Source organism: Rhineura floridana, chromosome 4, assembly GCF_030035675.1.
Source record: "Rhineura floridana isolate rRhiFlo1 chromosome 4, rRhiFlo1.hap2, whole genome shotgun sequence".
In the NCBI taxonomy this organism is placed as follows: Eukaryota; Metazoa; Chordata; class Lepidosauria; order Squamata; family Rhineuridae; genus Rhineura; species Rhineura floridana.
Window position 1 is genome coordinate 10,144,767 of NC_084483.1, and position 23,372 is coordinate 10,168,138.

The following is a 23,372-nucleotide window of genomic DNA, read 5'->3' on the forward strand; positions in this document are numbered from 1 at the left end:
TTACTTAAGAAATAAATACTAAAATCAGCAATCACAGATTACTAACTGCTGAAGCAATATAAATTTTGCAAACTTCTGACATACTCATGGATTGCGACACAATTTGAACAGCAGTTTACAAAGTCACTCCTCCCTGCTTTGCAAACAAATTAATTTGGGCCAGTTTCACACACACACAGAGCTGCATCAACGTTATTGTCCAGTCTAGTAGACATTTGACAACTCTTCCCCCTGCCCTACCCCACAATTATTTAGTTTGTTGGCAGTGAGGCAACAGTTCTCAAAATTATTTCAAAAATGTTCTTCCCACGTGCTTTCTGTATCAAGTTTAGATATGTAAAATTTCTGGAAATTTTGAAACATTTGCTCCCTAGTTTTTTTCTCCAGGAAAAAGATGAAGTTTTATGGAAAATGGAAAAATATGCAGTACTTATATTAAAGCACCATTTACAGATAAAAAGCCACTCTGTTATTTTAGGAAAGTAAAATGAATTATGTATACAATTTTGTTATACCAAACATAATTTTATGGGCGCATCAAAAGTACAATTTGTTCAGACAATTACCAATTAAATTTACTTTTTTTGTTACAAAATGAACTACAAGCTGCTGAAGTTTTGCCAGTTTATGAGTACAGTAGGGCCCCACTCATACAGCAGGTTACGTTCCAGACCCCCGCTGTAAAGCGGAACCCATTGACTAACATTGACCAAAATGGCACCCGCCGGCAAAAAAAACGCCGTAACAGCGGAACAAGCGCTGTAAGAACAGGGCCTTTCTGCAATTGACAACCGCTGCATTAGCGGAACGCTGTAAAGCGAAGCGCTGTAAAGCGGGGCCCTACTGTAGGCAAAAATAAAAACCCATCAACATATTTATTTGCTTAATATATTAAATTTATATCCTGCCCCTCCCAAAGGAGCCCAAGGTGGCAAATACACAAGCAATAAAACACTGAAAAATATATTTTAAAAAGTAAAACAAAGAAAATTATGTATTCTGAAAATTATTATGTCTCCTCCAATTCTCCACAGCGTAAAGCACACTTAAGCACTCATTTCCATAGAAAGAGCTGAGAAAAAGAGGGCACAGGAGATCTAAGACTCCATGAATACTACATGGAATTTAATCAGTCTCATTTTTTCTACTGCGATCAGTTTCTGCTTTTTTGAGTTGCTCTGTACTTTCTCCCACCCATCCTTTGAGGCCCGTTCAAGAGGGCAGAAACTGTTTCACCAACTATGCCAACATGAGGAAGCCCACAAGCAAAGGCTGCAGTGAACCCTTCTGCTTTCTCTTGTGTCAATGGCAGTGCCTCCTAGAGGCAAAAACGCATCTTGCTATTGTATTTGAGAATTGCAGTATCAGTGTACAACTCTGGATTAGCTTGTTCTCAATGTAGAGTAACTGTAATGATCTGATACTGTACACAGTCTTACGTTTTCCTGTTATTTTGTTTTGAAATCATTTTTGGGAATAAATCCTGTTCCCTCCTCCCAAGTCTTCACATCATTAACCAAGTTACACATTGGGTCAATTAGGGTAAGAATGGTAAAGTTGCGATAAAAAGTATTTCAGACACCCATTCTCCTAAGGAAGCTAACAAGAAATGCTAGTTAACCCAGTTGTTCTCAAACTGCAAGACAGCTCCTCCTCACTGTGCCTGTGTGCGAGAGAGACAGCTAGGAAAAACCCATGAAATTCCAGAAAGGAATGGATCTTGCAACATGAAGACCAAAATGCATTCTTCCAAGCAGCAGATAGTTGACACTGCAACCACCCAGAGGTTTCATGCCTTTTGCTTCTTTATTCTCCTTAGACAATCTTCAACACCAACATTTGCCCCTCTCATTTGTTGTTAAGAGTTGAAACTAAATTTGCCGAAGGAAATTCTCCCCTGAAAATTTTGACAAGTATTTTATGGCTATGCAAGTATTTGGTATGCTATTTCTGTATTTGACAGAAGCTTGTAGATTTTTCAACACGAAAGTACTGGACAGACAAAAGTACTTCTTTATTCAGCGCATAGTTACTATGGAATTTGCTCCCACAAGATGCAGTAATGGCCACCAGCTTGGATGGCTTTAGAAGAAGATTAGACAAATTCATGGAGGACAGGGCTATCAATGGGTACTAGCCATGATGGCTGTGCTCTGCCACCCTAGTCAGAGGCAGCATGCTTCTGAAAGCCAGTTGCCGGAAGCCTCAGGAGGGGACAGTGTTCTTGCACTCGGGTCCTGCTTGCGGGCTTCCCCCAGGCACCTGGTTGGCCACTGTGAGAACAGGATGCTGGACTAGATGGGCCACTGGCCTGATCCAGCAGGCTCTTCTTATGTTCTTATGACATGTAGTAGCAGTAAGTCTGACAGTTATCACTGAAATGCAGTAAAGTCTTATACTGAGTTCAAACAAGTTTTTGCTGTCAAAATTCAATTTGAAATTCAAATGTTGAAGTTAGAGGTCAGATGCTGATGTCATCATTGAATTGTTTCAGTTCTATTGCCACCTTTAAATTTATTACCTTTATACGAAATGGAATGAGCAGAAGTCTCCCTTATGCAAATAGATTTCGCTGATGCTGCATCTGCAGCACCTACACCATCTTAAGTTATGAAATAATGTGTGAATAGTCCATTCCAATCAGGCTTCAGACCTGGATATGGGACAGAAACAGCCTTAGTTGCTCTGGTGGACGATATGAGGAGGGCGTTGGACAGAGGCGAATACACCCTCCTCGTCCTCCTTATCTCTCAGCGGCTTTTGACACCGTTGAGCACGGTATCCTTCTGGATCGCCTGGAGAGGTTAGGTATAGGAGGCACTGTATTACAGTGGTTCTGCTCCTTCCTCTCTGGGAGATACCAGAGAGTGGCGTTGGGGGACAAGGTTTCGGATCCTTGGCCTCTCACTTGCGGGGTGCCTCAGGGTTCCATCCTCTCCCTGATGCTGTTTAACATCTATATAAAGCCGCTGGGAGATATCATCAGGAGATCCGGCCTGCAATGCCACCAATATGCGGATGACATGCAGATCTCTCTCTCATTTAAATCTTCACCGCTGCTGGCTGTAGAAACCCTATCCAAGTGCCTGGAGTTGGTGAGTGACTGGATGGGAAGGAGTAAGCTAAAGCTGAACCCTGATAAAACTGAGGTACTGTTGGTGGGAGACAAGGGAAGATTGGGGGATACCGACCAGATGCTCAATGGGGTACAATTGCCCCTGAAAGACCAGATCCGCAGTCTGGGGGTCATTCTTGACTCCCAGCTGTCTATAGAGGCTCAGGTTTCTGCTGTGAGCTGGGCGGCACTATATCAACTCCATCTGATATGGAGGATACGCCCCTACCTTCCCAACCATCTGCTCCCTCCGGTGGTACATGCCCTGGTCTCTTCTCGCCTAGACTATTGTAATGCGCTTTATGTGGGGCTACCCTTGAAAACAGTCTGGAAACTGCAACTGGTACAGAATGTGGCGGCTCACCTTATTAAAGGCAGCTGCGGCGGCGATCATATCACTCCAGTGCTAAAGGAGTTGCACAGGCTACCGGTAGTTTTCCGGGCCCAATTCAAGGTATTGGCTTTAACTTTTAAGACCCTATATGGTGCCGGCCCAGTTTACTTAAAGGAACACCTTCAGCAGCATCATGGGTGCCGCTCAACAAGATCAGCCTCGAAAGGCCTACTCATTATCCCACCAGTCAAAGCAGCTAGATTGGTGAGGACTAGGGTGAGAGCCTTTCCAATTGTAACCCCCACCTTATAGAATTCTCTACCAAATGACCTCCGCCAGGCCCCCTCTATGATGAGTTTCTGCCGGGCCTTGAAGACCTGGTTGTTCAAACAGGCTTTTGAGGTAGGTTAGGTTCTGTAGCTATTGGTTGTGATTTTAATGTTCTAATGTTTTTACGTTTATTGTCTAATGTAATTTATATTTCTGGCTGCAGTCGCGCAGAGTGGCTGGACAACCTCCCAGATGGGCGACCAATAAATCCAATAAATAATAATAATAAATAATAATATCATTATTTTGTTCAGCCATTTTTATACCCATCATACACTTATTTGCCCATATCTGTTAATGTCTGCTGTGCATTATAGGCAGTTATATACCGCTTTTCAGGCAGACCTCACAAAAGGGTTTACATTTATTTTTAAAAAATGTTTATATTCCACTGTTCATTAAAAAAAACGGAAGTGGTTTACAACATATATAAACACAGAACAAAACCATATTATTTAAAATCAGAAATCAATTAAACTATTGTAAGAAGATATTGTCTCAATTGCCTGCATTAGCGTAGTGACAGAGAAGTTTTCAGCAGGCGTTTAAAAAAGTCTGCTGGATCTCTATTAGCAGAGTATTCCACAAGACTAGGCCCGATGACACTAAGAACTTGAGTTCTTGTTGCTGTCAACCTCGTCAGCTAAGGGGATGACAAATGGTGTTCTGGCAATCAAGCTGGGATATAAGGGTTCAGGTGGTCCCTAAGGTAGTTGTGGAGGGCTTTGTAAATTAATACAAGGACCCTGGAACCTGGCTCAGTAGTAGATGAGGCTTCTCTCAATTCTTTAGAGCATCTCCAGAGATGCACTTGTCTCAAGACCTGGTGGGACAATGATTTTTGCCCACAATGCAAGTTGTGTAGCATGTGGAAAGGGGGCTGAAATGCTACATGTTGGGATGAAAATACATTGTGTACAAAAAAATATTCTATGGTAGGCACTGTGTATGTTTCAGAGGAGCAGCTGTGTTGTCTAAAACAATTGCAGCCTGAGCTTTCATAGACAAGAAACCTACTACTTCTATATACTATGACATTCTACTCCAGGACTCTTGCCACATTTAAGAGCCATTTCATACAGAACAGCAATTGCACAATGTTAGGCCATGAAATATCTATTTAGGGGTAGAAATCCTTCCATTGCAGGAGCCCAAATCACTCATTACAATTTCATCCACCTCTCAATTTAAGGGGTATGGAGTAATTTAGACATCAGCAAATAGTTATGCTAACACAGCAAAAGAGTATCTCAGACAGAATAAGTTGCAAAAGGCCTCATTTTACTTCCAGTTTTATTTGTTAAGAGATTCTATTTAAATTCAGGTCTTACAGTTTCATTGTTCCTCTTTAAATCTCACTTAAAAATAAAAACACAATTTGGTTACTCACATTTCCCATGTATTCTGAAAGCAGATCTTGCAAGGCTTGCCGGACTGCATTACACTCTGCAACTATGCGTTCCCGTCGGTCATCACGTGTACAGGATGAGTCAGCCATTAGGGCTGCACCACTAATGATGCTCTCCAGGCGCTCTTCCAGGGAAGGCCTAAAACGCTCCTCACTGAAGTTTAAAGGATCCACAATAATTTGTTTCTGGAAAAAAAATTTTTTTTGAACTCTTAATAAGTTCCCATACTGTATCAGTTTGATGAATACATCTTAAGTGTTGTTATGAAGTTTAACTCAAACTTTTGACAAGCATGATACGAGAATATACTTATCAAGCATGTTACTCAAAATTAAGCAGTTTCATCTTGTCAATATGCAGAGGTCTAAAATAGATATAGGGTCTTAATCTACACAGTTGTCCTATTTTCTTGGACTAAAACAGAACGAAGTAGTACATTAAACTCAACTCCTTTAGGCTTAGATGTTTAGCTGAGCATGCAGCTATATAGTTTATGCCAAGTTAACGCTGTATCGGTGATTCCACTTCAATCTTTTCATAGAGTGATATTAACATGTTAAAAAACTATCTTCAGACAAAGTGTTTGTCAACTCCACAATATTTTAAGTGTTTAATGTTCTTAGCGATGCTGTTCCATAGTAGCACAGCCGCTTAAAAAAAGCCTGCTTTGACCACCACTAACACAATCCTATACACTTTTACAAAGAAGTCCCACCAAGTTCAATGAGGCTTACTCTCAGGTAAGTAGGTATAGGATCACAGCCCATGTAAGAATGGTCCCAGAACAGAGATTTCACAGATAATGAAGCTTCATATGGAGGGAAGAATGCCAGAAGGTGGCTGTTTAGGGTACTAAAAAAAACACTAGCACATTGTAGTGGGCCTGGAATGTATAGGCAGCCAATGCAAACAACAGTTGCTTTAATATGTTGGTTAAGTTCTCTGTGACAGAACTTCATGCAGACACCTTACTTATCCAACCAGTTTGGGGAAATGGTGGATGCATTTGGGGAAACTTTGTAAACACCACAAACACTAATGGAGAATCAGAATAGGAAGCAACTCTGGAGAAGCCCTGGATACAGAACAATGATTGCCAAGTATACCAGACAAGGAGATCAAGGGTCAGGAGTGACTGTAGGTGCACAGACAAGGAAATTACAATGCAACTACTGCATGAATACACAACTGATAGGAAGTCGATGCTAGCACTTGCCCACCCACAATCTATCCTGATCTACAGGGTAACACACGTTCCAAATCTGTGATGGCTGTCAGCAGTAGTACATAAGCCAGTTTTCTGGACAACTGCAAGCCTCTTCTAACCACCAAAGCTGCTGTAGAGTCACAGAGCCTTTGAAGCCATGTCAATTGCAAAGGAATAATAGATTAACACAGAAGCGAGTAGAAAAAGAGGAAGGCCAAACAAGAGATGGATTGATTCCATAAAGGAAGCCACAGACCTGAACTTACAAGATCTGAACGGGGTGGTTCAAGATGCTTTTGAAGGTCACTGCTTCATAGGGTCGCCATAAGTCGTAATCGACTTGAAGGCACATAACAACAACAACAACAACAGATTAAAAGAACAGTAAGAAAACCGAGCACCTTCTGGGGTTGAAGGTCAGCTTGGCTGGGAAAAAATGCTTACATAGGGCCCAGAAACAACAGCCAAGGAAGGGGGACAAAAAGTTTCCAAAACAGAATTTTTGGGGCCTGGTATGCCATTCATACTCAGGACCCCCTAAAAGGGGTAAAATTCCTGGCACTTCTTTTCGGAAAGAACAATTATCCTATGGGTTTTTTTGTCAGAATCAAGAACAAATGTTTTAACACATTATTATACAATCATTACTGGTGCAAATCATTTAGCTCCAATGTTCAAAGAAAGTAACTTCAGTGATTATAACACTTATATTTTGTTTGAGTGGATAACTAAGCAAATAACATTCTTAGGACTTTAAGATGGAAAAATAATTTTCAGTTGTGTAACAAAGACTCTTAAGTATCTAGTTCAAGAATACAGATCTGAAAGCCTGCCAAATACATTTCTCCTGCTTTGTCACTATGTCGCCTTGGTACAAGAGCCCCACCCACACCCCTGCTTCTCAGTTGTTGTAGCGTCTTATAGCTTCTGAAATACTAATGAATGTTTGCACACGTGGAAAAAACCAACACATAAAAATTAAGACACTTCAGTTCATGCATATTGCTAGTGCATGAACCTCCAAGTGGAAATCTAGAATCACAAATTACATATCTTCCAGACTGAATAGAGAAATAAGCTTGACTTTGGCTAGTACTTTCACAGATATATTATTTATTAGGACAAGCGAGATCAGGATATAAATAAAAATTCAGGCTTCCTAATTTTGTATAAAGTTACTATGAATATAACAACTTGGAAACTTCAGCTGGTCCAAAACATAGCAGCTAGATTACTGACTGGGGTTGTTTTTAAATCATACTTTAAATCCCATTTTAAAACAGCTTCATTGGTTACCAGTTCATTTCCAGGCTTAAATAAAGATGCTCATGCTAGTGTTTAGCTCTAAATGACTTGGGTCCCAAATATCTGAAAGACCACCTCTTTTCTGTACCGGCCCTCTCAGGTGTTTGAGATCAGCACAGGGGGCCTTTTGGTAGCTCCATCACCCTCAGAAGCACAGAGGGTGGTGGCTTGGAAGAGGGCATTCTCTGTATGGAAATGGACTGCCTTCAAGTCGATCCTGACTTATGGTGACCATATGATTAGGGATTTTATGGTAAGCGGTATTCAGAGGGGGTTTACCATTGCCCCCCTCTGAGGCTAGTCCTCCCCAGCTGGCGAGGGCCTGCTCAGCTTGCCACAGCTGCACAAGCCAGCCCCTTCCTTGTCCGCAACTGCCAGCTGGGGGGCAACTGGGCTCCTTGGGACTACGCAGCTTGCCCACGGCTGCACAGGCGGCAGGGCACGTAACCCCTGAGCCACTCAATGGGGGGGTGTGATCTTTAGCTGGCCCTCGACACCCAAGAGACACGAGCGGGGATTTGAACTCTGGACTCCCAGCCAGGCTCTCCTCCCCACTGTACTATACCAGCCCGGGCATTCTCTGTGGTGGCCCCTAAGTTGTGGAACTCCCCCACCACCCAGGTGCGTGTGGCAATCTCACTGTACAGCTTTAAGTGAATGTTGAAGACACACCTCTTTACCATGGCCTTTGCCACCTGAGACATATTTTTAGGACCCACCTATTTTGTGATTCTAGTCATTTTCAACACTGTATTTTAAGGCTGTTGTAACCTGTCCTGGGACTTTTGGGTGAAGTGCTAACACTAATAATATCACTGCAACTGTTGGCTGGGATGTTAAGCCCCAGTGAAACTGTGGGGTGATGCGATTCCCTGCTCCCTTCAAAGCTGGGAAAGGGGGAGATGGGCCTTGCCCCTGTTGCACTAAGCCCAAGAGTGATTCTGAAATGAATAACCCTTACTGCTTTCCAAGTATCTCCAAGACTCAGTGCTGAATTAAGGAGTCCCAGCTGTCCTCTATATTCAGGAAAAGCAGTGGAAATTCTGACACTGCACTCTTGCAGAGGCAACCGTGTTTATGGGCCCTTGCACAGGTAAGGTTAAGGAAATGGATCCAAGTAGACAAATCTCAAAAGTGGAAATGCAAAATAGTGGAACAAACAGCCTATGGAACATCTGGATGAAAGCAGAACAGAACTGAAAAGACAAGAGATTGAGAAAAGAAGCTGTCTAAGGATCAAGAGGTGCCACTGTCTGGAAAGAAGTGGATAGATTGGATTTCACATATTCACTTAAATCAGGCAAATCTTCAGGTCGAAGACTCCAGCTTTCCTATAAGGTCATGGTGCAAATCCCCCAAAGCAAGTTCATTCCCTATTTTCAGCTCCTTTTTATATGTAGGGGCCTTATTGCAGGCCCGTACTTCAAAACGGTTCCATGCAAACTAACAATTTCAACACATTATCAATAAGGAGCGTGGCTTCTCTAGAGTATCCCTCTTGCCATCTACACATCTCCAGGTATTTTAAGCTGTCATGTAAATCATCTGTGCGTTCTCATGGGGCCTCAGGTTTAACAAAAATGTACATCTGTTACCACATTCACACAAAGATACTTGCAAATTTATAGGTGTCTGCACAGCCCTGTGTGAACCAAGGATATGGTTCCCATAGCCCTTAGAAGATCTAAATGTTTTTAGGCAATGTACTATCCACAGATTATGACAAAGGAAAATCCTTTCTTCCCTGCAAAATGCAGTACTTACATCAAAGTTGTTAAGTGCATAAGCCAATTCTCCGCCACCACCCTGCTGCTGAACAGCATCTTCAGAAGCTGTTGCTTGTGCTGCGTTAGAGATTCCTGTGACTGCCTGCTGCAACTGTTTGTAGATCAAGTCCCTGTTGGCTTTGTAAGCAGCAACATCTGGGTGCTGAAGACATGCTTGAGAAGCAGTGTAAAGTATAGGAATGTTTTTCTGAAGAATTCCTCTGGCTGCAGCCATCTGATCACGATGACCGATATCTTTTAATTCCTGCAGAGAATGTTTCAAGTGGCAATGAGTGTTACTTAGAGATAAATGTGATGCAGTTCAGCACTTAAGACTCTCCCACAACTAAAAGACCACCGTACGTTGCCATCTTTACACAAAAACGAAGAACGTATAATAGTATAGCATTCATCAAGAAGTTCAGAAAATGACAAGGCTCCCAAGACACAATCATGTTGCAACTGTAGAATTTTGAATGTTTAGCTTTCATTAATAGAATTTCAGATGGTTAGTAAACTTCTAGACAGCAGAGAAAAGGAGTATGAGCAAGAGCCTGACAAGTTTCCACAGGAGCTTCAGAAAGCCCCTGGCCACTGGGATCACTAGGAGAGACACTCAGCCCGGTCCATCAAGTTCAGACTTTTACTCCACAATATAACGTTGCTATCACCTACTGAGTTAGAGAACAGTAGGACTCTTGTTTTATACGTTTGAGTATGTAAGACAAAGCCAACACATGGAGTAAAAGATACTCTCCAAGAATCCCCTAGCCAAAGATTTAAAATCATTTAACATATTTTTAGAAACTAAAAATGAGAATAGTAGTTTGATAGGAAGAACCATTATTTCTAACACCTTAACTTAGCACACAGATTCCCACCTTCAACAGTTGTCTTGACCACCAACTTTTTAACTAATTCTTCTCTCTCCCCTTAATCCCATTCCCTAACTCGTAGATTCCCCCCTCAACTGTCTTGTAATTATCCTTCTCAGACACTCTCAACCAGTCATTCACTCCGACTCTACCCATAATTCCACCACTCCACTGCTGTCAACCAATCTTCCACCAATTCTTCTCTTACAAATATTGTCAGATTATACCAGCATATATAAGGCAACCATATACTTGAAACTATACAAAAAAGTTACTATACCTGTTGTCTCTTGCCTGCCATTATGTTAAGCTTATCCACTTCTGGCTTAAGAGCTTTATATTGTATTCCTAAATCTTGTTCAGTACCAGCATTTCTTAATTTCAGGATGCCTTCTTCTACCTGTAAGATTAAATCATATTTTATACTATATAGACGACACACCATTTTAAAGTTTAATATAGATTCCGGGGAAGCAGGACCAGTAATTTCTAAGAGCACTGCACTCGGGCAGTGTCCCCCCTCCAAAACCAAACAGGCATGCAAGTTTGATGACAAAGTAATCATCTTGCTTTAATGACACTTCTGTGGCCTTACTTTATGTAAGGCTTAACACATCAAAATAAAGACTAATCAGATTATTCTGTGAGAACAGCTCAGCTGGCAACAAACTTGTCAGCCAAGAGACGTCCATGGGGTCATATCACAGAGGATCAATATAAAAGTAGACCTACTAGTCTATCTAGTCCAGCATTGTGTTTTCAACAGTGGCCAGCCACATGTCTCCAGGAAGCCCATGAGAAGTGGGCGTGATGGCAAAAGCACTTCCCTACTGTATCAAATAGTTATTCTGAATGCCTTTCATAACATACAAGTTAGAGACAGAAAGTTACAGATGAGTCACCACATACCACTTTAAGTTGAACAAGCAGTTTGTATACATCCGCCATGTCTGCCAAAATAAGCAGCCGGGTAACTGCTGAGAGGAGGGCACGAGCTGCTCTCACCATGTTTCCCCGCTTCACGGAAGAACATGGGTCATCAGCGAATTCTCCAGAGGCACTCTTCATCAAATCTCCTATGTGCACAAAGTTAGCAAGAAAGTGGTTACATTCCTTCAGTCTCCATTGTTATCACTGCATCAAGTACAGTTTACAGTTCCTATGAATCAAAGTGGCAGCACACAAATATTAATGATGAAATTGGAGAAGTAGGGCAAGAGGACTGCTTACTGTTGGAACACTAAGAGCCCTTTTACAATATTGGACTAGATAGCATTGTAATGTTACAAAATGGAAATAATCCTAACATACATTTATTGCAATTAAGTAAATAGCTGTAAGTTATCAGAAGAGACATACCTACCTTTTAAAATTAATCCAACATTCTTTTTTTCCTTTTCTTAAAGGGGAAATATTATGCCTTGGATTTTTTCCCCAGGAACAGAAGATACAGAGACACATTTCTTTTAATTAAAAGACAATTTCTCATATCAAACAATTTGGTACTATTCTCTAGAAGCTAGACAGGTCAGAATCATCATTGGGAAATAGAATAGTTGAGATCTCATTTTACAAAGGGTCATTATTTTTACTTTTAGAAGCAGTATTTTGGTGGCATGAGTTACTGAAGACCAAAACAGCATTCTACAAAGCTCACTGGGTGACTTTGGATCAGTCACTATCTCAGCTTAACCTACATCACAGGACTAATGTGAGGATAAACCAGAGCTTGGAAAAGTTACTTTTTTGAACTACAACTCCCATCAGCCCCAGCCAGCGTTATGCTGGCTGGGGCTGATGGGAGTTGTAGTTCAAAAAAAGTAACTTTTCCAAGCTCTGGGATAAACCAAGGATAGGAGTACTATACAAGCTACTTTGACATCCTTGAAGGAATGGTGAGATTTAAATGTAATATATCTGTAAACACAATCAGTAGAATTTCTTTAAAATGTCTTTCTCATAACCAAAGGAGTGAAAACGTGCCTTTATATATCTTTACATATTGAAATGCAAATTAACTTAGGGTAGACTAATAACTTATGTGAACCAATTCACAGGGCTGGGACAGTCATAGCAATTCAGCCCCTAATCATAAGGTAATGCTACATACCTTGTTTGCGAACATCTTCCACAGCTGCCACCAGCTCTTCTTTAAGAAACTGGCTCTCTTTTGCAATTCTGTCCCCTTTCTCCAAGAAGTTCTCCGTTGCCTGCTCAACCGATGCGGCTAGAACATGTGCCTTTTTGGATCGACCTCTTTTTTTGTTAGAAGGACCCTTGTTACTGGTATTAACCAGTGTTGTAACCTGGAAAGAAGTATCACATGGTATACATTTTAGTTGATAAGCTATGAGAAGCTTACATAGCAAAACTGGCTTGCTAATATGGTTCCTGACTATCTGTTAGGACAAGCATCATAATTCAAGCAATACCTACTGTATTTTAATTAAGTAAACTTTAAGCTAAAAAAATTGAGTCAGTGAATTTAAAAGAGTTTTATGTCAGTTATGTAGCTGAAATTGTATCTGCAGATTAGGAATGTAGTCTTCCATGCAAATCTTAATTTCCTGCTCCAGGAATGCTGGAATATCTCTGAGATACTGGACTGCCCTACAAATCTGTCAAAATGCAAACACAATTCGGGTTGGTCTTTCACAGTCCAATCCACTTCCTGTGAGAGAGGAGGTCAGGTCTCCTGTTCCCCTGGTGCATTCACTATAGCTGCCCAAATTCCCTGCTTTTTAAAGTTTGATAGAAATATCTGTGGGCTATAGGTACGTTCTTAAACCGCAAGGTTTTTTGCCTATTAGTGAATTACTTCCTATATTATGGAAACAGATTACTGTTTGTACACACACAGTACCTGTTTAATGTTACATGGGTTTTTTCTCTTACATTTGAATTCCCACTCTTCTTCTAAGGTGCTCAGGGTGGTATTTCATCAGATTCTTTCATTTTATCCTAACATTTTGAGATAACGTTATGTGGGCAAGGCCACCCAGCAGGGTGGACCAATTTAAAGTTTCTCCATTCACATTTCAAATATTTCCTCAACAGAAATGCAAAAGAAAGTCAGTGCATTTCTGTGTAAATATCATTGGAGGGAGGAATGCCTAATTTTTGACATCAACCAGTATACATATGGCACTGCTTCTTTCTGGACCTTCGCCATGCCCCCTCCCTGATGGGGTTCTGCCGGGCCTTGAAGACCTGGCTATTCAGGCAGGCTTACAGGATCTCTGGAGTGGATTAATTTTTATGCTGCTATTAACTGGAAGGGGTTTTTTTAGATTACTCATTGATTGTGGTTTTATATTGTATTTTATTGTGTAATGTACGTCGCCTAGAGTGGCCGTTAATTCGGCCAGATAGGCGACTCATAAATAAAATTTTATTATTATTATTATTATTATTATGTACTAAAGTAAAATCTGTTGATTTGTAACTGAAGAAAACCTTTGCGGTACCTAAAAGTTTTTTTTACTGTTTAGAAAATATTTTACGGTATATTTCTTGGTAACTTACTTACTCTTTGCTAATGACTTGTGGCGTGCTGGGTTGTACTGTTGATTGTTTTATTATATTGCATTTTATTCCATGTTATTAATTCTTTTTAATGTTGTGTTTTAGATGTTAGCCACCCTGGGCCCTGTATCAGGAAGGACATAATACAAGAATAATTTAACTGCATTAGGATGGTGATTCAAGGCAAACCACTAATTTTTATTTTTCATGTTTGCATATAGTAGGGCTCCACTTTATAGCGCTTCGCTTTACAGCGTTCCGCTAATATAGCTGTTGTGAATTGTAGAAAGGCCCCGCTTTTACAGCTTCTTTTGCCGCCGGGCGCCATTTTGGTCAATGTAAGTCAATGGGATCTGCTTTACAGCCGTTTTCGCTTTACAGCGGGGGTCCGGAACGTAACTCACTGTATGAGCGGGGCCCTACCGTATATGTAAGAACAATGAGCCAAGTGATCTACCCAGAATCTTTAGAAGCTAAGGGTTGAAAGTTAAGGTCCAGGAGAAGGTATTTCCACATGGGAAATGCTTGTGCTTTGTAGGAAAAATCACATTCCTAACTTGATTGCACACCTTTGTCCTCTTTCTAAATGGAATGCATTGGAGAGATAGGTGGGCATCTCCTGGAGCTTGATCACGAACAATACATATGACAACCTGCCAGTCCCTGATCCCTAGTATTAAGCCTGTAGTATACCTCATGACCTATTATGCCATATTTATAATGCTTGACCTTAAGAAGGAAGGATTTCCTTCATGCTTTCCTCCTTGAACAGAAATGCAGTCTGATGTTCTTTGGAGTGGAGTCAGTGAATAGAATCAGTCGCAGATATAACATTTTGCAATCTCTTTTTTTTTTTTTTTCAATAATTTTTATTCAGATTTTCATAAAACATACAAGACGAAATCATAAAACATTCAAAGACAAAAAACAAAATCAAAAATAGTTAAACAAAAAAAAAAAAAGAAAAAAAAAACAAAAAAAAAAAATAAAGAGTAAAATATTGACTTCCCATTTGTCAAAGATCAAATCAGTTATAAGTCTATAATATATAACAATCCTGTCTCTTAAGTCATATTATAAAATCACTTTCCTCCAGTAGTTATCTTACTTAATCATCAAATCTCATAAACATTACTTTATTCTTTCCACAAAAAGTCAAAGAGAGGTTTCAATTCTTTAAGAAATATATCTATCAATTTTTTTTTCCAGATAAGCATATCGATTAATCCATCTCATTACTAATTATGATAATCTTATTGTCATAACCATAGTCAAAATAAACATTTCAATTAATCCATCACATCAGAATCTGTTAGGTTCAGTAATTTCAGTAGCCATTGTTCTATTATCCCTATTAGTTCCATTTTCCATCTTCCATCTTCAGTAGTCTTGTTAAGTCCAGTAATTTCAATATCCAATCTTCCATTATCAGTATTCCATAATAATCTTGCTGTCAAAGCCATAGTCATATAGTAAGAGTCTGATGGGAATTACCTCTATCCCAAATATTTTCTTGCCATCCATTCTGAATAGGTTGCTGAAATACTGCTGTAAAATCATATCTCTGTTCTTTTTTTCAAAATACACTGGGTCATCTCTTGAAAGTTTTTCCATTGTCACATGGCTGCAGTTAATTCCATAGATTTTCTCTATATTGGGCTCCATCACATCATTCCAGTCCAGAAGATTATCCATGCCATTGATAACTTTATCTCTAGAATCTTCATTAATTTCTTCAGAGATAACATTGAGTTCCAAACAATAGATTTTATTTCTAAAGTCCATAGACTCCAAATCTTGTTCCTGTTCCACGTTTGTTCCAATCTCCGGGATCTCCTCTCTCACAGGGACCCCTGTTCCAGTCTCCAGGGTCTCCTCTCTCACAGGGACCCCTGTTCCAGTCTCCAGGGTCTCCTCTCTCACAAGGACCCCTATGTCTTTAATCTCCTGTGTCTCCAAACAATAGATTTTGTTTCTAAAGTCCATAGACTCCAAATCTTTTTCCTGTTCCACGTTTGTTCCAATCTCCGGGGTCTCCTCTCTCACAGGGACCCCTTCCAGGGTCACCTCTCTCACAGGGACCCCTATATCTTTAATCTCCTGCTTCATTTTACTCAATTCAATTTTCAGCTCCTTACAACCCTGTCGCAGGTTTTGTTTCGTTATCTCAATCTCATCCATTATTTTCTGAAACATAGTTATTTCCAGATTCTCAGCCACTTTCTTAATTGCCATTTTAAAAGAAAAATATAGGAAAACCACTTCTTATTTCAGCAACAATTGGGTTAATACTCCAAACTTGGTGACATCACAGTATAAACAGAGCAGACAGCCTTATCTCTCCATGCTTAAGTAAACAAAATGCAGTTCCCAGGATCGAAACAATTAATGGCGGTCGTCAGGAAACAGATTCGTCAAAATAAAATAGACCAAAAAGAGAGTAGTCTCAGACAATATAATATTCTTCAAAATAAAAATCTGGAATAGAAATCCCTCTTCTGTGTATATCTTTAGAATGCAAATCCAGGACAGCTTTTTGCAACAAAAACAGAGATAAGCTATTAATTAGTGAGTAGCAGAGAGAAGTTATGGCTCCCCAGTGAGATGTCAAAAACCGATCAATCTGGCAAATCTCTTTTAAACAGCAACAATTTAAGTCAAATAAAAGAAAAATATAGAAAGAAGGGTGCTTGCCTGTTAGTGCGTTCTCTCTTAGAAGATAAGATGAACGTTCGCTTTATCAGATAGAGCTTGTTGTTGAAAATCCGCCCCACCTTCGTCGGCTGGACCTCGTCCCATAAATTAATGAGATCTGGTCGTCCCAACAAAAATAGGCTTTGAGGTTAATCTCTTCGTTTCTCCCTACCCGGGAGAAGTTTAATCAGTCAAAAAAAAAAAAACCTGACTGATATATCTGAATAAGCTTCTTTTGAGGCAGGAGCCCGTCTCAAAAGCAGGCACAGGCTAAGTCACCCTTCCCGGAAGTCGAACATTTTGCAATCTCTTAATCGTGGTTGGAGATAAGATGCACCAATTCCGGCTCATATACTACTTTTCTCTGTCCTCACTCCCCTGTACTTACGGCTGGCATTACATTTGGGCAAGCTGAATGCTATCCACAGCCATATGCGTACCAGATTTAGAAGCTATAGTTAGAAGTAGGTTTTAATCTCTGGTTTAAAGCTAACTAGGGTCAGTGTCTGAAATCTACTTTTAATCATATGAGCACTTGATTTAAACACAGATATTAATATTAACCATTAGTGCTGACAAAGGGCAAGGAGGAGGAAAACTGAGTAGGAAAAGGGGTCGGGAAGGAGTGCATGCACCAAGGGCAGTGACTGATACTGTTGTGTGCTCCTGATGTCTCAGAAATAGTTTAGAGATCAAGAAGCATTATGGACAAGTCTCCAGTAGGTGCACTTAAATCTGGTTGAAATGATGACCTCTTAACCAATTAAGTCCTATTACTTTAAAGACCATTTAAACTAATAGAACTTAATTGGTTAATAGGACTAACTTGCTTTGAATCAAGGATACATCTTTGACATTGGTTCATGGATTTTACAGAGGCTATAGACAATTTTTTAAAAAAAGAATCTCGATTTTATCCAGTGCTGCACCAAGTGAACTTCATCGATGAGCAAGGATGTGAACCTGAATTTCTCACATCCTAACTCAACATTCAAAAATATTTTGCATAGAATACAATATAAAAGAAAGTATCAGATCATACTTACCAGTTATGTAACTAGTTATTAAAAAAGATCATTTGTTACAACCTGCTTGTGTTCCATTTTGATGTTTCCTTACAAAAAAAAACTGTAGGCAGAACACATTTCAAGTTTGCCATAGCAGCTATTATATCCTTGAGAAGGCCCATACAGGTCCTACTGGTTAGCAATATAGTACAAATAAAGTATTAATCTCCCATCTCAATTTTGTCAAGCCAAAACTTTAAAAACCACCACATATAGCTTTTATTACCTGTGTAACGAGAGGCTCCAACAACCTTTCAACGGCCAGTGTCCTTATCTCCAGGCTTTTTGGATCCCATTTGAAGTTAACATTTCCTGCATTAATGGCAGTCATTTCTGGGGAGGAAGAGAGAAGTACCGAGTTATTTCGCTGGTTACAATTCTTTCTGCAGAACAAACTTGTGCTTGTTTAGTCAGGCTTACTACATTCAATGGGGCTTACTCTAATCTAAGTGGGCACAGAATGGATGCCTCAGTTGCAGGCTAGGACCAATCACTTCTACTACTAGAGCTCTTCTACAAAAGTAAAGAAAATTCACTCTTGCCCCATTCATCAAAGGAAGAGTTAGATCAGTAGCTTAATTTTTTTTTTCAGATTCAGCACCCTGCAAAATAAGACCCACTTTTGGTTTCCCTCCTGGCATTTTTCTTTATCTCCCTCTTTCACCTACTGTTTTTCTCAGTTTCTCTTTTTACAGCCACCCCTGAAAAACAAGACAACTAAAAATAATAAATGTCATTGGTGCAACCCACCAGTCAAAGACCAATGAGCTACATGACAGTTGGGAGAGGTAAGAAAGAAAGAATAGATTCTTCTCTCATGTGGATTGCAGAAGATGACCTATGAGGAATTAATGTGTTGATGGTCTTAACTGAACAATGGGACAGACTCTTAGTCTTTCCTACTATGATTCTTAAGTGCTGTAATAAAAGCAGCAGCAGCAGCAGCAGCGTCTTACCTCTAGCTCCACCCACAGCTGGCACAACACAATAATGTCAAGCTACAATATGCACAGCCCTATCTACTTTACACAATAGCTACATCCACCATTAATGTGGGTGGTGCTTTGGCAAAAACTACAAGGTCAATGCCTGGCAAGCGCTGTAGCTTTCATCGGTAGCAGCAAGAAAACAAGAATTTCCTCCCTTTATTTTCCCAAAGTCTGGAAATTCCAAGGTACTTCTAATGCTTTTCAGAAGGCTACCAGAGTTCCCAACCCTTCTTCTTTGCCTCCTATCTGCTTCCATATCATATGGCACAGTAATAAACAAATTTGGATATATCCTGTTCAGAATAGACACAGCCAATTTTACAACCAAACCTGCATCCACAGACATTATGCAATAATAAGAGGAGCCTTCTGGATCAGACCAACAGCCCATCTAGTCCAGCATCCTGTTCTCACATTGGCCAACCAGAGATGCCTGTAGGAAGCACACAAGCAGGACCTGAATACCACTGTACTCTCCCCTCCTGTGGATGGCCCTGCCCACCTGTCAAATTCGGCCGCCGTAGCCAATCCTGATAAGGATCTGGCCTGTGGGGCCAAAAAGATTCCTAACCTCATGATTTCCCCCAAAAATATTTTTATTAATTTTCAGGATGAACAACATGCAGCAAATAATTTTATCTTGTACATGCTTTTCTCGAATAAGCAACCAAACATAAAGTACAAATGTATGCAGTGTCGTTCTTTAAAGAGGTAAAGTTATCAAATAAATTCATTGGAGAATAGTACTCAGATTGGAAGCTTCTTACTAACACCAACGTTTTCATTATAATGTATGTACATAACCTCTCCACATAGTCCCATGCGTACATGGAGGACAAATGGTCCCTTCTTTTTTGCTAATAAAGTTGATGAATGGAGACCACATTTTCTCAAACTTGTCATTTTAAACCACAGACCACCCTTCTATACTGAGTCAAGTGTTCCAACAGTGCAATCTCCCACACTCTTTCTAACCAGCCCAAGTGTGAGGACCCTATAGGATTCCTCCAGTGCTTCACTATTTCCATATGGACTGCAGTAAACAATAAAGCAATCATCTCCCTATGTTTTACCTGAGAATTCAAATCACTTTCTAAAGATATCAGCGCCAACAACGGGTCCTTAACTACATTCTGAAGCATCACTTGGGATACTTCAGTGAAGATATGCATCCAAAATTCAGACACCACCTCGCAATGCCACCATAGATCCATTAATGTTCCTCATTCACTGCATCCCCTCCAATATAAAGGTGTGAGAGAGTCTAATGGGGGTCCAGTGCCATCTTGATTGTTGCTTCTTGTATCCAGGCAGATGTAGTTTTTAGGGAAATGACTATAGATTATTCCATTTAGCTTCTTCTATTTGAATGTTTAAGTCATCTTCCTAAGCCCAACGAAAGTGTTTCCCATTTTATCACCATCAAGTATCTTACATATGAAAGAGGCTGAGCCTTTCGACACAATGTTAAAAGTACAGTGATGCTCGAATGAAGTGAGGGAGCAAGGATAAGCCCCACCCCTTAATAGCCTTTTAATGAAAGTCATAACCTGTAGAATACTAAACCAATTGATGTGGAGACCACGCACTTTATCTCTCAAAAAAGCTTCCGTTATTGGGTGAGCCCTTTCCACTAGGTCCCTGATCCTGAACAATCCTCTCTCTTTCCAGTGTCAAAGCTGTTGATATTTTTCAGGAGAAGAGAATTCTGGATGGTTGAGGAAAGGGATTGAGGGGAGTCCCTTGGGGCTAGTATTCCCCACCTCCATTCCAGACCTCCATTGTGGCATCAGTAAAGGGATTTACTATTTTATGAATGGCTGCCCACAACAGATGTACGGAGAGAGGGCTGCCTTGGAATTAATTTGATTTGAACCCACGGGATATTTATATTTCCATTAATTATATGTACCATCTGCTTTAATTGAAATGCATCGTAGTAGTGTTTTAGATTAGGCATAGCAAACCACTTTTATGTTTCTGTCTATATAATGGAGACTTAAAAAGCCCAGTAGCTTTCCACGATGGACAAAATCATTAGTAACTTTTGCCTGGTGTATATATTTTTGGCTTTTATGTGGATAGGCAGGGTTTGCAACAAAAATAATTTTTTTGGAAGAATAGACATCTTGACTGTTGCTATCCTTCCTAATCAAGAGAGACTACGGTGTTTCCAAGCATATAACTCATTTAATACTAAATTGCGAATATTACCAAAATTTCTTTCATGCAATTTGCAATTGGTTGAGGTCTTTTGGAATAATTACTCCAAGATAACGAAAACCTCCATAGCATGGAACCCAATAGATGATTAAAAAAAATTAATCTCTTTCCCATTTAGGCACATTTAGAGAGAGGACTAGCGACTTAGAATAATTAATTTCCAGGCCTGCCACTTATAGAAATCTTCTAGGACTGTCTGCTGTAAACCACCCAGACAGCTTCGGCTATGGGGCGGTATATAAATGTAATAAATAAATATAAGGGTGATAGAGCCTTCAACGAGTCCCTCACCATTAAGAGCATGTCATTGGTGAATAAATTAATTCTGTGTTCTACTCCCCTAATGCTTACTCCATTTATTTCTGGATGGGATCTATTATTATTTGCCAGTACTTCGATAACAATGGGCAACCCTGCTTTGTGCCTCTACAAAGCTTAATACTTGAGGAGTCTAGCCCATTGATGCCTATTATCGGTTTTGACTCCGAATAACACTGGTGGATGAGATGTAAAAAGTTCTCCCCAAAATTCATTTTAACAAATAAACATTTTAGGAAGCTCCATTCTATCCAATCAAAGGCCTTAAAAGCATCTAGCAATATAAGGGCTGCCTTCATTTTTTTATTGGTGGTCTCATGGACTGTATTGAACACCTTTTGAATGAGGTCCGCTATGTTACATTGTGGAATGAAACCTGTCTGGTCTGGGGAGATACATTCCCCCATGAACACATTTAAATGGGCTACCATAACTGCATACAATAATTTTGTGTCTATGTTGATTAGGGGTATCGGTCTATATGAGGCTACTATAGTGGGATCTTTGCCAGGTTTCAATACCATCGCAAGCCTGGAGTGCTGCCATGTTTCCAGTATCCTTCCCCCAGATAATATGTCATTGAACAGTTTAATGAGCCAAGGTATTCACGCATTACTGAAGGCTTTGTAAAATTCTCACGAAAAGCCATTGGGCCCCAAAGACTTCCCAGTCTTGAGTTTTTTTTATAATGCCTCTCACTTCTTCAGACACTGAACCTTTCAAGAACTCCCTGTGCTCCTCTGATAGCCGGCTTATCTTAGTAGCATTTAGATATTTTTCTATAGCAATGACATCAAGTCTATCTGAGGAGTACAGGGAGGTAGAAAAGTTCATGAACTCCTACATAATGTCTCTAGGGTTTGAGAGTAGCCCCCCCCTTTACTGTATATACTACACATGATATTATACAAGTGCTTCCTTGAGAGTGCATGAACCAACAGTTTAGAGGACCTATCCCCAAACTCGTAGTCCTTACTTCTGGTATGAGCCATTCGAGGGTAAATTTTTCCTGTTTCCAGATGCTGTAATTCAGAGCGTTTCGCTACTAATTGACTATAGACCTTCTTAGACAATGTTGTTTTAAAAGTGTCATCAAGAATACCTATATCTTTTATTAAGACCTCCCTTTCGTTTTCTCATATTTTTCTCAGTCTAACCCTCTCATTAATACAATGGCCACATGCCACTGACTTCACTGCATCCCATAGTACATGTGTTTCCATGCGTGGTGTGTCATTCTCCTGAAAGTAATGCTGTACAAGCTGTTTGATGTTGGCTCAAGATACCGCATCAGCAAGTATCTCTGTCGGGAAGTACCATCTTCAAGATCTCTTGGGACAATCTGCCAAGCAAAAGTCTAGTAAAACTGGAGCATGATCAGACCCTGTGATGGTATCAATGGCCGACTGTGAGATCATAGGGTATAAGTCTGTTGACACAAATAGGTAATCAGTGCATGAAAAAGACTGATACCTGGAAGAGAAAATGTGTAGTCATGTGTGGTAAGGTGTTTCCCCCTCCATGTATCTATCAGGCCATAATTGCTGAAGAGTTTTTTTTAGTCTTGATCCTTGTTTTGTGGGATTCGCTATAGGGGTGCTCCTATCAACGGTTTCATCAAGGCATGCATTCAAATCACCTCCTAGGATGATTTTATCCTTTTATAAATCGTTCTTGCTCTGTGTTAGGGCCATAAATTGAGCCTCACATTCGCTGAAGCAGACCAAGTGAGCCTCTGACGAATATGCAGCACCAATCTGCCAAAGTGTCCGATACCAAAAGAGGGCACATTTTGACCAACAGTATAGCTACACCCCATGCCTTGGAAGTACCTGGAGTGTAATACTGGTTGCCTATCCAAGAGCTCTTTAGCAATTTAACTTCAGGCTTGCGATCTTGATGAGTTGCTTGCAATAACAGTACGTTTGGTCATTTTCATTTAAACAGTGCTTATATTCCAGCCTGTTTCACAACACTGCCAAGGCGATTGACATTAAACAACAGTACTCACACGTCCAAAGATTCTTGCCAAGCAATCATGATTCCTGCATCTGATGAATGCCTGTATTTAACATAACAAGGAATGTCGCAAGTCTGCACACTGCATCAAAGCAACAGTGAACTGAAGAACCATTGAACTCAGTTCCAAACTAAACTTACTATGCCTAGCAAGATGATACTTGCCTTCTGAGCAGATATCGCGGGTCTGGTTGGG

General features: G+C 40.2%; 1 protein-coding gene across 3 annotated transcripts in view; it reads right to left on the reverse strand.

The window, feature by feature from the left end:
• The window catches only part of CTNNA1 (catenin alpha 1), a 95,878-nt gene that overhangs the window by 62,207 nt on the left and 10,299 nt on the right, over positions 1–23,372 (reverse strand). For all 3 annotated transcript variants that reach the window (XM_061622460.1, XM_061622462.1, XM_061622461.1), the window contains 6 exons: positions 17,854–17,960; positions 12,452–12,647; positions 11,251–11,417; positions 10,622–10,741; positions 9,465–9,731; positions 5,170–5,373 (listed from right to left, as the gene is read on the reverse strand). In XM_061622460.1, the coding sequence (XP_061478444.1) occupies positions 5,170–5,373; positions 9,465–9,731; positions 10,622–10,741; positions 11,251–11,417; positions 12,452–12,647; positions 17,854–17,958 (1,059 nt within the window). In that variant the 5' untranslated portion in view covers positions 17,959–17,960. The remainder of the gene's footprint in view (positions 1–5,169; positions 5,374–9,464; positions 9,732–10,621; positions 10,742–11,250; positions 11,418–12,451; positions 12,648–17,853; positions 17,961–23,372) is intronic.